Source organism: Cnephaeus nilssonii, assembly GCF_951640355.1.
Source record: "Cnephaeus nilssonii genome assembly, chromosome: 9".
Lineage (NCBI taxonomy): Eukaryota > Metazoa > Chordata > Mammalia > Chiroptera > Vespertilionidae > Cnephaeus > Cnephaeus nilssonii.
The window spans coordinates 19,176,760-19,190,482 of NC_137080.1; the positions used below are offsets into that span (position 1 = coordinate 19,176,760).

Consider the following 13,723-nt stretch of genomic DNA (forward strand, 5'->3'; position numbering starts at 1 on the left):
GGCAACATTTTTCATGGTTCATGAATACCCCTCATAAATTTTCTCTTCTCATTACTTAATTTACCCTTCCCAAATCTCTCCATCATAAAATAACTTTTAAAGTTTTGTTATCCCCATACAACACATGTTTCTTGTATTAGTGCCCTGTATTTTTTAAACCTAAAATAATTTTACCATGTATTATACATCAGCCTATTGTGAATTATTTTATAAAGAATTAATAATTATTTTATGGTGATGTTAGATTCTTGTTTTAAAAAATCCCTTTTAATTTTAATTTCAGCATGACTTAAAAATATATACCAAGAAAGACTAAATAATTTTGAAGGGAAATTTAATCTTTCTTGACAGTATATCTATCAGAGGGGGGGAAATCAATGGCAATAAATGTGTTTCTTTTATCATCTTTTGAGAAGGCAAAATAGAGTTTGGGGTGCCCATCTATTATTTAAAATTCATTGGACATGAGCCTTTAAAATAGTGCAGTAAAGTTCAACATTTATATGTTTTTGAAAGTAATGTTAAGTAAACACTACATGTAAATTTAAATATATAAAACAGGGACATTGAATTTCAGCTCCTTTCAATGACTCAAAAGTGAAGCATTATATATTTATATTTAAAACAGATTTCCCAATTTAAAAGCATCTACAAAAACTGCTGTATCAGCTTTGCAAGCAAATATCCCTATTTGTGTCTATATTATTATGTGATGAGGTTAGTGAAAAGCAGACTTTTAATCTAAATTTCCTAGCAAGTTTCATAAGTTTGAAGTTCAGGTATATCAAGTGAGGTGATGCAACAAAAATATTATAAAAGATACTATGTATAAACAACAAAAGCAAACAAAGAAAAAGAACAAAGTAGATGGAAAGGGAACTTTGTCGTCAGGGAATTCAGATTTTTGTTTACCTACTTATTTTCTCTAAATCTGTTTTTTTTTAATGGGAATGATTAGAATAATAGAACTATATGTCACTGCAATGGTTATTTGGATTGCATCTGATAATGTGAAGTACTCTCAATTATAAAATATTTCATATATATTAATTAAAATATAAAACATAATTCAGCTCTATAATTATAAATAGTCTTTGAAAAGCTGGGTAGATTTAGGGACATAGCCCTATCCTAACTAGATAGGGAAATAATTGCGTGGGCTTGTTAACATCCTCATGAAAAGAGGCCACTGTTCTGCCCATCTAGTTTACTCCTCACATTGTTAGCTCAGTCCTGCAGTTAGTCCCATTTCTCTTCCTTCTGTATATGTTTAAGAAGTGTATTGTTAGGAGTACATTCCCCTAAATTTGCTGATTCTTTTCAAATTCATCAAACAAAACAGTCTCCATATGGTTCCTGGATACTGAGGTTTCTCTAATGACAATAAAAGAGGTTTTCTTGCAAGAAACTAAAACAATTTTAATGAAGAATTATAACAACTTGCCCTCAACCACAGATGCTTCAGCATGGCCTTTGTACTGTCTGTGGGAAAGACATTTCTAACATGCCCACCCAACATAAATTAGAAGCGTTCTTTCTCTGGGCTATTGTTAGCCTTCAGTTGTCCTGGAGAAACACAGTGTGCTTCAAACTAAGGATAAAAAGCATAAAGTACAGTTTTTAATTGAAGGTTCCCTTCTGTTACTTTCACCTTGCAGTCTTCTTTACAGGATGTCTCTCTGATTGCTTTTTGCAGTATTACTACTCGGTCAAGGATATTTCGGTTGGAGGGATGTGCATCTGCTACGGTCATGCCAGGGCTTGTCCACTTGATCCAGCGACAAATGTATGTATATTTATAGGATGCTTAGGCAAAACGAAGCTCCGAACTGTGAATGTTTCACAAGAGGCTTTGCTGAGAGGGATCCTGTGAGTGGTGTCAGGTCTCGGCTTAGACAGTGTAACAGGAAGCTGTACCAGGGTGAAATAGAGCTGGTGGTTAGGATGATAGACTTTGAAACCAACCATCACTGTATCAGAAACCAAATTAGTTTGTCCGCCCTCAAAAAAAAAGGGGGGGGGGGGGCTCCAAACAGGTCTTTCTATTTTGAAACCTCTTTAGCTATGACAGCCTACTATATGATTTAGCTTTGGAGAATGCCTGCCATCAATCAACCAGACCATTTCTTTCAAAAAATTTCATCAAAAAAGTTAATGCAAACAAATGAAAAATGTCCATGGAAGTGAATATAAATGGCATGGAACTGGAGACTGAGGTGGGGCAGGGGCAATAAGGAGTGGGGTGGAAGAGGGTATTCAAGAGAGAATTGAAATTGCTAGGCCAGAAAATGCTGCCATGCTTTTGGGTCAAATTTTTCATTAATAACTTTATATTAAGTGAATATAAACTAAAAGGAAGATGAATGAGCATCATTCTTCTCAGTCATAACCAAACTGGTGAAATACACAATCATTTGTTGTATAGTATATGGAAGAAATATATTGAATAGTAAGATTAGTGAACATAGCTACCTATGCATAGATTTTTTTCCTCCTACTAAAATTGTAATACAAATGGCATTTCTCTAAAAGCCAGTTTTCTGACTAATGCATCATAATGTTACCTCCTAGGGGAGGTTCAAATGCCCTGGTCCATTTATCTGGGCACGTTAGAGGTGCTGCTTTTAGTAGGGTGTGTGTCTATCAGGTGTCATGATGAGCAGTGTTTCCCACGCTTTGGGAGCCCACAAGGCAGCCTTGGAGGGTCAGTTCCATGCAATGAATGAAGACTGTACTCAATAAATTAACAAACAAAATAGAAATAGACTCATAGATACAAAGAACAGACTGACCGCTGTCATAGGAGATAGGAGTTGGAATGCTGAGTGAAAAAGGTGAAGGGATTAAGCAAAGAAAACAACCTCATAGACACAGACAACAGTATGGTGATTACCAGAGGAAAAGGGGGGTGGGAGGAGGTAGAAGACGGTAAAGGAGGGGATAAATGGTGATGGAAGGAGACTTGACTTGGGGTGGTGAGCACACAATAGAATATACAGATGATTGTAGAATTGTACCACTGAAGTCTGTCACCCCAATAAATTCAATAATTTTAAAAATATATTTGTATTGATTTCAGAGAGGAAGGGAGTGGGAGAGAGAGATAGAAACATCAATGATGAGAGAGAACCATTGATTGGCTGACTCCTGCACACCCCCTACTGGGGATTGAGCCCGCAACCTGGGCATGTACCCTTGGCCAAAATCAAACCTGGGACCCTTCAATCCGCAGGCTGACGCTCTATCCACTGAGCTAAGCTGGCTAGAGCAATTCAATAATTTTTTTTTTTTTAAAGACTGTACTCACAACACACGACAGGACTGTATGCGTGCGCGCCTGGGTGCATGCTGGGACATATTTCTATTATAATTATGCCTTTCATTGCCTAGGGAGCAACTCTCTCCCTGTGTCCACACTCCCAAACGTTAACAATATTCTGAGGGAAGCCTTAAATTCAAAGAAGAAGGGATCTTAGTCTTAGGCCCAAGATTGCTCCCAGTGGGGCCTCTACTCTCTTCTAAGCTGGAGCCCAGTGATCCCAGAACTAGGCTGGAACTCCGGAATCTGGTGCCCATCAAATACCTGCTTCTAAGATGAGCACCTCTTCCTTCCCAGGCTGACAGGACTGTTAGGTTTTGGTTCATAGTCTGGGAGTTTTCTCTTCTCTTCACTCTACCTTGCAGGAAAAACCTTTCATTTATGGTTCCAAAAGCAGTGAAAGCATGTTTCCCCCCTTTTTGACTAGAAATCCCGCTGTGAATGCGAGCACAACACGTGTGGTGACAGCTGTGACCAGTGCTGTCCGGGATTCCATCAGAAGCCTTGGCGCGCCGGGACTTTTCTGACCAAAAGCGAATGTGAAGGTATGTTCCCGGGAAGCCAACAGCATGTGTAACTCTTCCTTGTCTGGGACATGGGTCATATAAGCATGTGGCGATTTTAGGGAAGCACTGTTTCCAGTTTCTATGTTTTATCCAAGGCGATAACTGGTCATCTCTTTTACCAGGCTATTTCGGTTACTCGGCTTTTTGTTGTTTTGTTCTATTGGCAAATATTTACCAAACACCGATGGATTTATCACTATGTGAGGATTATGATACTATATAATAAAAGCATAGTATGAAAATTGTCCCCTCGACCAGAGTTCTTCCAAGAGTTCAACCAGGGGGTTGGCCGGCTGGAGAAAGGGAGGAGTACCCGGCCGGCACTCAGCAGCTACTAGGGACCCTACCAGTGCACAAATTTTGTGCACTGGGCCTCTAGTAAATAGATAAAAGCATAGTATACATCTGTTGTCATTAGCCATGGTAGGTCTGTAAAACCATTGAATCATAGCAGACTTTAATCACAAAATATTTCCAACCGTAAAATACTCCCCCCCCCCCATTTAAGATTCTGTATATGCTATCCATTCATGTCTGAAGTCTCTTGATTTTTCTGCACTCACTTTTTTTGCTTTTTGATCTGTGGTTCTCCCTGTTGTCTCTGATATCCTTTCACGCAGTTATAATTACACCAGAGGCCTGGTGCACAAATTCATGTACGGGTGGGGTCCCTCAGCCTGGCCAGTGATCAATGCCTAATCAGGGGGAGGAGGGCTGGCCGGCAGGGGAGAGGGGCCAGTTAGCAGCCACAGTGCACATCATAGCGACCGGTTGTTCCTGTGGTTCCTTTACCACTCTCCACTTGTGTGTATGTGTTTTTTAGACAAGGAAACAAAAAGGTTAGGTCAAACTTGTTAGCAACAGGGATGGGCAAAGCAACGTGAAAGGAGTTTTCCACTTGCTACTAGACACATTTTTTAAAATAGTGCAATTATAAAACAGTTTTATGGGACAAATGAGAAGTTGTATTTCCAAATAGAAAAATAAATGTATTTTTTAAAACCTAAATTAAAGATAAGGGTCTTAACCATAAAACCTTACATAAATCAAGCTTTGGGCAATGTATGCATCCCTAAAAGCTTATATGAAAATGTTCTTTTCCAAGTTGCATTGTGTTCCAGTCGCCTTAATATTTAGAAAAATCCTTTCATGACATGACAAATCCTTCTCTGAGAAGAATAATCACCTTTTAATTCATTTGAATTCAATTTAGACTTTCATCAGTCTAGTTTATTTAAGGCATGATAAATCTCTAAAGAGCAAAGAATATTTATTCTATTGCTGAGCCTGTACTAAAGGGCAGTTTCAGTTTTGTGTCTTGGGCATTCTGTGAAATAGCAAACTGCTGATGGCAGAACAAACATGGCTCTTTGGAAGCAGGTGCTATGCCCGTCCTCTGCGCTGTGCAGGCACGGCCTTTAAACGGCAGCCAGGGCTGTGGGAAGAGGGCCCTCTCTGCGTGAGCTGTGAAAATGACCGCTGCTCCAGCCTTGTGTGTTACACATTAGTTCATGGTTAGACCGGTAAACACTCTCAGCAGCACTAATTCCAGTTAGTGTGAGAATACATTTGCATTACTCTCTCTTTCCCTCTACTAATATTGATAGCAGAAATCTTGGCTGTTTCTTGCAATATATTTTTACAAGATTTTTAAAGAATTGTGCATTATCCTAAAGATATAAAACTTTTTAATGCCTACTGATGTGTATTTATTGCTACATGTTTTCTAGAATAAACTTTGAAAACTTGCCATCAATATAACAAAAAATGCTATATTCTAAATCAAAAGCCAAAGCATTGGCAACAAACACAACTATGTTAAGATATCTTGCCTAGTTATAATAAAATGTCACTACACCTGAGAAAAATGGAAAGAGACATTTCTCAGGAAAGTGACTTACAACCATATAAAAAGATCATCACACTTACTCATAATTAAGGAAGTACCAATTATAACAATGAAAATACGCTAACTTTTCAAAATGCTCATTCTTCCACTCAACAAATGGTTGAATGCTTACTATGTCCAGAAACTGGATTAAAATATTTGCTAATATGCAATGTTGGTGAGGTTTATGGGAAAAGGGTTCTATCATAGCTATTGGATAGAGAATAATTTGACACAGCATTGTTGAGGAGAATTTTTCAAGCTCATTCAAATGTTGTGTGTCCTTTGACTAGAATTTATACTTGTAGGAATGTAGCCTATAGATATACTCATAAAGCTGTACAGGGCATATGATCATAATCCTTGCCATTAGTATACAATTGCTCACTCTACTTCTCCTCACATTTATGGACTTTAGTAGTGACTGCGGCTCAGGCATTGTGCAACCATAAGAGATAAGTACTGCAATGACACCAAGGCTTGAATTTTCTGCTCAAAGTTACTCAGCTGGCAAATGTGAAGCAGCCTGACATTACAACACTACTCCTACTCGCACCTCCGAGTCCTCCTAGTGTGTATAAAGGCGGAATCTGGAAACAATTAACTGCCCATTAGTAGTGGCCTGATTAGTTGTGACCTGACTGCCTTTTAAGAAATAACATTAGAGGAATCATATGCTAATACAGAAAGAGCTATGATATTTACTGTTGGTAAAATGAAATGGTTTAGAGTAGTATTTAAACATCTCCTCTAGTGGAAAAACAAGACTGAGCGTGGGCGCACACACACACACACACACACACACACACACACACACATACATATACATACATACACACACATATGTGGAAATCAATGTAAGGACACCTGTGAAACTCAACATCTGAGGAAGGACACTCAGTCTACTTGTGTCTTATACGGAAGCTGACCCTTAGGGAAATTAAGAAGTTCCCTACATCACATGACTGCTAACTATTGGAGAGGTCACCCGAATCCTAGTCTGGTGCAAAATAGCTTGATCTCAGCTACTAAGCAAACCTCTCCTTTTGCCCTGATTGTTTGGCAGATATCTGTCTCTCTCATCTGGTGGAACTTGAAGGGAATGCAGCAAAGGTTGGCTCTGCAGACTCTGGAGCCTGGTTTCCCAGTGGTTGTCAGTACTCATTTGGTTTCCTTTTACAAGTTATTTCACTTCTCTGTGCCTCAGGTTACTAATATGTGCAAAGAGGCTAAAGTACCAGACTCATAAGCTATTTAAAAATTAAAATCAGTGGTAATAAATATAAAACACTTAAAAGAAAACATGGCATTTAGAGAAATGCTAAATTTTAGTTATTAATAGTAGTAAAGGAAAAGAACTATATTCTAAACATCTGTTTTTTACCCATAGGATGTAACACAGAGATTATAGTAATTATTCATTATAGATTCCCTGGATCTTAATCATCCAATGTCACAGTTCAATACATTTATTTTTGCCACAATAGGAAATTGTATGTTTAATCATATAAAATTCTGGTTTTGTGAGATCAAATCAGTTAAATATTGGCATTTCATATGACTCATTTAATTTACATGTTTTAATAATTTTAAGCTCCATTAAAAAGTGTGAATTTACTAATATAACCAATAAATCCAAGTAATTTTAGATACTTTTATATTGATAATATGCATAATACATATATTTCCTCATACAATATAAAATATATAATAGAAAATTATATTTAATTCTCTCTGAAACTGGAAAACAATATTTATGAAATTTTTTTCTTAATGCAGCATGCAATTGTCATGGGAAGGCCGACGAATGCTATTATGATGAAAATGTTGCCAGAAGAAATCTGAGTTTAAATATACATGGAAAATATATTGGAGGTGGTGTGTGCATCAATTGTACTCAAAACACTGCTGGTATAAACTGTGAGACATGTATTGATGGTTTCTTCAGAACCAAAGGGGTAAAGTATGCTTTTTCTTTCATGAAGTGTTTTTTTCATACAAAGTTGTACTATATAGAAAAGTAATTTTGATAACTTCAAATTCTTAAAGATGACCGAAACATTTCATAATGGAAACATATAAATATTTGAAGATAAAATATAAAGCATTTCTATCTCTTCAGAAAGTTCCATTGTGCCATATTTCAGTCAATTCCATCCCCAGACAAATTCTAATTTTTATTCTTATTTTTAGAACACAAATTAATTTTGCCTCTTAATGAATGTCATAAAAATAAAATCACAAAGTAGATACATTTGTGTGTCCTCATTCTTTCATGCAACATAGCATTTTAAGATTTATTCATGTTATGTGCACAACTAATCATTTTTTAAAAAATTGCTGGATAGTGTTCATTTGCATAAATGTACGATAATTTTTAATCCATCCTCCTGTTGGTGAATATTTGGGTCATTTCCAGTTTTAGGTTAGCTCCTATAAAACAATTTTATATGCATTTTTGTGTTCATGCTTTTTTTTACCCTGTGTAAATATTTACAAAAATAATGCTTTTTTCACAGAATAGGTATATGTTTTACTTTATAAGAAACTGCCAACATTTTGCCAAATTAGTAATAACATTGTACATGTTCACCAAAAATGTATGGAGGTCCCAGGTCTTCCATATAATCCCTAATATTTGGTGCTATCTTTTAAAATTAGCTCTTTCAGTGGAAGTGGGTGTAGTGGATATTAGCAATCACTAAGCCATCCCATCAATGCTTGGTCCCGCAGCAGATTTTTATATTGTGAATTCATAGCAAATCTCACTACAAATTTAATTTCCATTTTAAGTGTTTATTGGCTATTCCTATATCTTCTCTTGAAAAGTGTCTGCTTACATCAAGATGGGGGGAAATTACTAATTTTGAACTCTATTGTAATTTCAAAAATAAAACAATTAGGAAGATTTTGTTAAGGAATATATATGGAGAATATTAAGCAAATATTACTTTTGTTTGTGATCATGATACTGTGGTTATAAATGAGAGATGCATACTGAAATGTGTAGGGATTAAAATACACTGCACTTGGGATATTCTTTAATAACATCAGCAAAGGATAAGATCTGATGAAACTTACATAGCAAAATCTTGGTAACTTGTTGAATAATTAATCTTGATAATTATTAAGTCTAAGTAATAAACATATGAGTTTATTGTACTGTCCTCTTTACTTTTGTTTATCCACTTAGAAGAAATGAATTTTAGAAATTATAAACATATTGAAGGTAATTTCTTATATTATAATCTTCCCTATATAATTTATTACTATGTATTATAATAGTTAATTTGTCATTAAAAGTTGGCTGAATTTAAAAATATTGGTGTTTTATTACACTTGATTAAAAGCATTTTAATATTTTTGTTAGGTATCACCAAATAATCCAAGACCTTGCCAGCCATGCCATTGTGATGCAATTGGTTCTTTAAGTGAAGTCTGTGTCAAGGATGAAAAACATGCTCCACGAGGTGAGAGCCATTGTACAGAGTCATTGTTCGGATGAAAGAACAACTAAAAGACAAATATAATTTTTAGGAGAATATTTTACAGTGAATATCACTCATGTAATAAATTTAATTCTTATATCTCTCAAATTTCCCTCCAAGAAGCAGTTTTTTATTCATCTCAATAATTAATTTTATGTTTCATTGCAATGCTTTAAAAGCAAGAGTTGAATAATTTGTTTTGCATTACATATGTACATACATATTTCTTTATCTATGCATATGCATCTTCTGTTAATCAAAAATCAGTGGTATTGATCACTTTTTATGTCATCATTTATTAGATTGTTTTGTAGCTTCTTTCATTTTTATCATGAAATGACAGCATTCATTGAAGGATGTATATGCTATAATGGGGAGAGATTAGGAGAGATAAGATGGAAAACAAGATGTGTACATAAAAGTGCTCATAAAAAGTATTAGTTCTAATTTTATGAAGGGAAAGAGGCTGACACCAATTTAACCCAAATACTTTCTTTGAGGATTGAAGTTCATGATGAACTCCTAACATTAAGGAATCAAGTGCTATAATAGCTCCTTGTTGTAAAAGGTTGAGGAGCCACTGGAGAGGTTAAGTAGAAAATTCATAGAATATATCTGGAACAGTTTCTTTATATTTTTAATTCTTCTCTTCTTTGAAAGATTAAGATAGATTATGGCTACAATATAGGTTTTTCCTACAAAGACTTTCAAGTTAAAAGACTGGTAATGTTTCTTTGGCACAATTTAGCTTACCTGCTTTCTTCAAAACACTTTAGGATTATCAATTTAAGCCATATAGTTTTAAATGCTAGAAAATTAAAAATATGATTATTTTAACATTCAAATAGTGAATTATTAAGGTCATTTTGTGGTCTCTTATCTTTTAATAGTCACAACTAACTCACATTATTTTCAGTAATATCATAACGTTCTCCCTGATTTTAAAATGTGTATTATTGTTTAAAAGGTTATCAAAAATAAAAAAGTAGAAAAACAAGTATGTAATGCAGTGGTAATTCAGCACAGATGTTGCTATTAACTTTTTTGTGTTAACTTTGCATAATGAGATTTCCCTGATATTAAAACTTTCTATGAAATTTGTGGACCTGAACAATACACCATTAGAGTATACAATACATTATGTACCCATTCAACTTTCTATAGATACTAGAGGTTCAGTGCACGAAATCATGTGGGTAGGGTCCCTAGGGCCTAGCCTCCTGTGATCAGGGCCATCTTCTACCTGTTTGCCAGTCCCCAGGCCGAATGCCACCTCCACCACCGGGCTGTCAGGCCATTGGTATCACCAGCTCATCCCTGGCTGCTCGGGGGCTCAGGCCTGTGGGAAAGCGGGTGCTGGCGACTTCACCTCCATGAACGTGTGCTGTGCCAGCCGCTGATGGAATGAAATGCCCACTCGGGGCTGCTTATGTAGGCGCGGCTGCTGGACCTTGAGGCTCTGATGGAACTGCGGGGCGCACCCACAACCTATCCACCCCGGCATGAGCGGCCCCAAGTGGGCAGCACATTCCATCAACGGCCAGCCCGGTGCATGCACATGGAGGTGAAGTCACCAGTACCCGCTTTCCCACAGGCCTGAGCCCCCGAGCAGCCAAGGATATTCTGGTGATCCCAAGGGCCTGACAGCCAGCCTGGTCCTCCTGCCACCCACCCTGATTCCCCCCGTTCACCATGGCTGATCCGTCGGAGTCTGCAGACTGGGGGCAGGGACCAAGAGGTCAGCCATTCAGCCCGCTTGCCAGTCCCCAGTCCCGCCCCGCCCTGCTTGTGGGCCGGGGGTGGGTGGGGGGGGAGGGACCGAGAGATGCTCAATGCACCTCATGGTGACCGGTCATTTGGTCATCATGGTCATCACGGACACTGGCTTTTTATATATAGATTAAGACTATTACTAATTTTTATTTATTATAACCAACGCTTTAATAAAGATCTTTGCATAAATCATTTTTTATTATTATAAAAAGTATACATAATATGGTACAAATTTAACAATAAGTAAAGGAATAAAATAAGTATCAGTAGTGCCCTCTTCCACCTATTCATTCCAAATCTCATTTCCAAATTTAACCACATTGAGCCTTTTCTCTTAGTAAGTTCTTTTGGAAGAATTTATCTTCCAAATAATATCTACCTAATATTCCTAACAGTATTTTTACTCACTGTTAAATATTCCCTATTGACTCTTCATCTTTGAAGACAAAGAAGTGTCATCCATACCACAACTTTTATTCATATATTTTTATTCTGTATTTGTTTTATGGAATCTTTATTATGTTAAATAAAAGGCTTAAATCTCTCTTTCATGATCTAGTAAATTTAGACACCATCTCTTGAGGTCATACCATGCAAGCTGAGAGAAAAACCCTTCCTACACTCTCCACTGATTTTCTAATTCATGTGGCAATGTCTGTCAATTTCATTTGTATGTTTTCAAGCTTGCACAGTTATAATTGGTTCTACACCAATAGTTTTTTCTTTTAATTTAAAAATTGAAATACAATAATAGAAAATTATATTATAATTATGCACATGTTATTCAGTATAGACCTTTAAACATGTTAAATATTTTTTATCTTCTGAATCTCTTAGTAGCGCTGTGTTATCTATATGAATCTGAATCTGCAGTTTGATTTTTCTGCTCCTATTCACTGGGGCCTTGTTTTCTTGTGTGTTTCATAAGTGTGTATGTTGTATGTGCATACTATTGTGCATATTTTCTAATTTACCCATGTAGGAACTTTGAATTTATATGAAGTTCTCTGTTATGACCTTCTAACCTGAGTCGTACCTAGAATTTGTCTTTTGATTCATAAAACCATACTCCACATTCTAGCTTATCAGAATCAGTCAACTCCAGGAAAGATACTGACATAAGGGCTGGAATGTTATTTTTTTGTAGTTTCTAATCTCTACCAGGGGTCTCTTCATTTCATATTACCACAGTTCTTTCTTGCTTTCCATTTATCTATCTATCTATCTATCTATCTATCTATCTATCTATCTATCTATCATCTATCTATCTATCTTTAATTTTATACTGCATTGTCAAGTGTTCTGAAAAAAGGAGGGGGTCTTTAGACATCTAATTCATAGTATTTCCAGCAACAAAGTTTAAGATAGATATTTGTTATTACATGGAGTACTTCTACACGTAGTCCCAATGTCTGAAGACTTTAACATGAGATGTAAATGTTAATTTTTTGGTATGCCTTTACATCCTGTATTGAAATTATCAGACTTATTTTCCATTTGACCTATGAGTATGGTAAGTTAAAACAAATGTATTAATATTAAACATATTTATAATAAAAATCATCTTGGTCACCACTGGATGTTCTTTTAATGTACTTCAGGATTTAGTTTGGTTCACTTTGGTGTTGTATTTAAGATTCTCTCATCTGAGTTTGATTGATAAATTGGTGTGGTTCTGACACCTGTCAGCTTTGTAAATTTAAACTGCTCTCACTTTCCTGCTCTATTTTTTATCCCTCAAATATTCATTCCCATGAATGCATGTAGTCTTTTCTCAGTTGTATGATATATTGTACTTATGTTGTTATTGTTACATTTTTGTTTTAAGTAGCATTATTTTACACCGAAGGTACTTTTCCATCTTGTGTTTGTCTGAAGGGTCATATGAGTCAACAGGTATACACAAGTTACATATTCTTAATCTAGTGACATCGGTCAGAGATATGGAAATTCATCCATGATCATTGCAGTGGTTTTTCTGTAGCCTTGATTTTGGTGAATTCTATGAGATTTTATCTCTTAAAATAATTCTTAAATATTTTTTAAAAATACTTAGAAAATGCTATGTGTGCAAACCATAGCCAGCTTCTAATTAAACCTTATATTGTTTGGTTTTTTAACTGTTCTTTTTGGATGTACATCATGAATTTTATTTTTGTGTGAAAATAGACTTGTAAAGGCTACTATAATTAAAAATGGAGGAGCTAAGTTGTATATTTTTCTTAAAAAGTTGATATGTGGGCCAGCATGGCTCAATGGTTGAGCGTTGACCTATGAACCAGGAGCTCATGGTTTGATTCCAGGTCAGGGCACATACCCGGGTTGTGGGCTCCATCGCTAGTGTGGGGTGTGCAAGGAGGCAGCCAATCAATGATTCTCTCTCATCATTGATGTTTCTATCTCTTTCTCTCCCTTCCTCTCTGAAATCAATAAAATATACTATACTTTTTAAAAATTTTAAGAAAAAAAAATTGATATGTGGCTCATCTTCTCTTAGGTCTGGCACCTGGGTCCTGTCATTGCAAACCTGGCTTTGGAGGGGAGCGATGTGATCGGTGTGTCAGGGGCTACACTGGCTACCCAGACTGCAAACCCTGTAACTGCAGTGGTGAAGGAAGTACAAATGAGGATCCTTGTTTTGGACCCTGTAACTGCAAGGTACATTGTTTATTCCAGTAACGTCCCACTG

The 13,723-nt window shown here is 36.2% G+C and overlaps 1 protein-coding gene across 1 annotated transcript in view; it reads left to right on the forward strand.

The window, feature by feature from the left end:
- Positions 1–13,723, forward strand: part of LAMA2 (laminin subunit alpha 2) — a 485,095-nt gene that overhangs the window by 184,017 nt on the left and 287,355 nt on the right. The window contains exons 6-10 of the mRNA XM_079780407.1: positions 1,697–1,786; positions 3,747–3,864; positions 7,553–7,731; positions 9,144–9,243; positions 13,532–13,692. Coding sequence (XP_079636533.1) covers positions 1,697–1,786; positions 3,747–3,864; positions 7,553–7,731; positions 9,144–9,243; positions 13,532–13,692 — 648 coding nt within the window. The remainder of the gene's footprint in view (positions 1–1,696; positions 1,787–3,746; positions 3,865–7,552; positions 7,732–9,143; positions 9,244–13,531; positions 13,693–13,723) is intronic.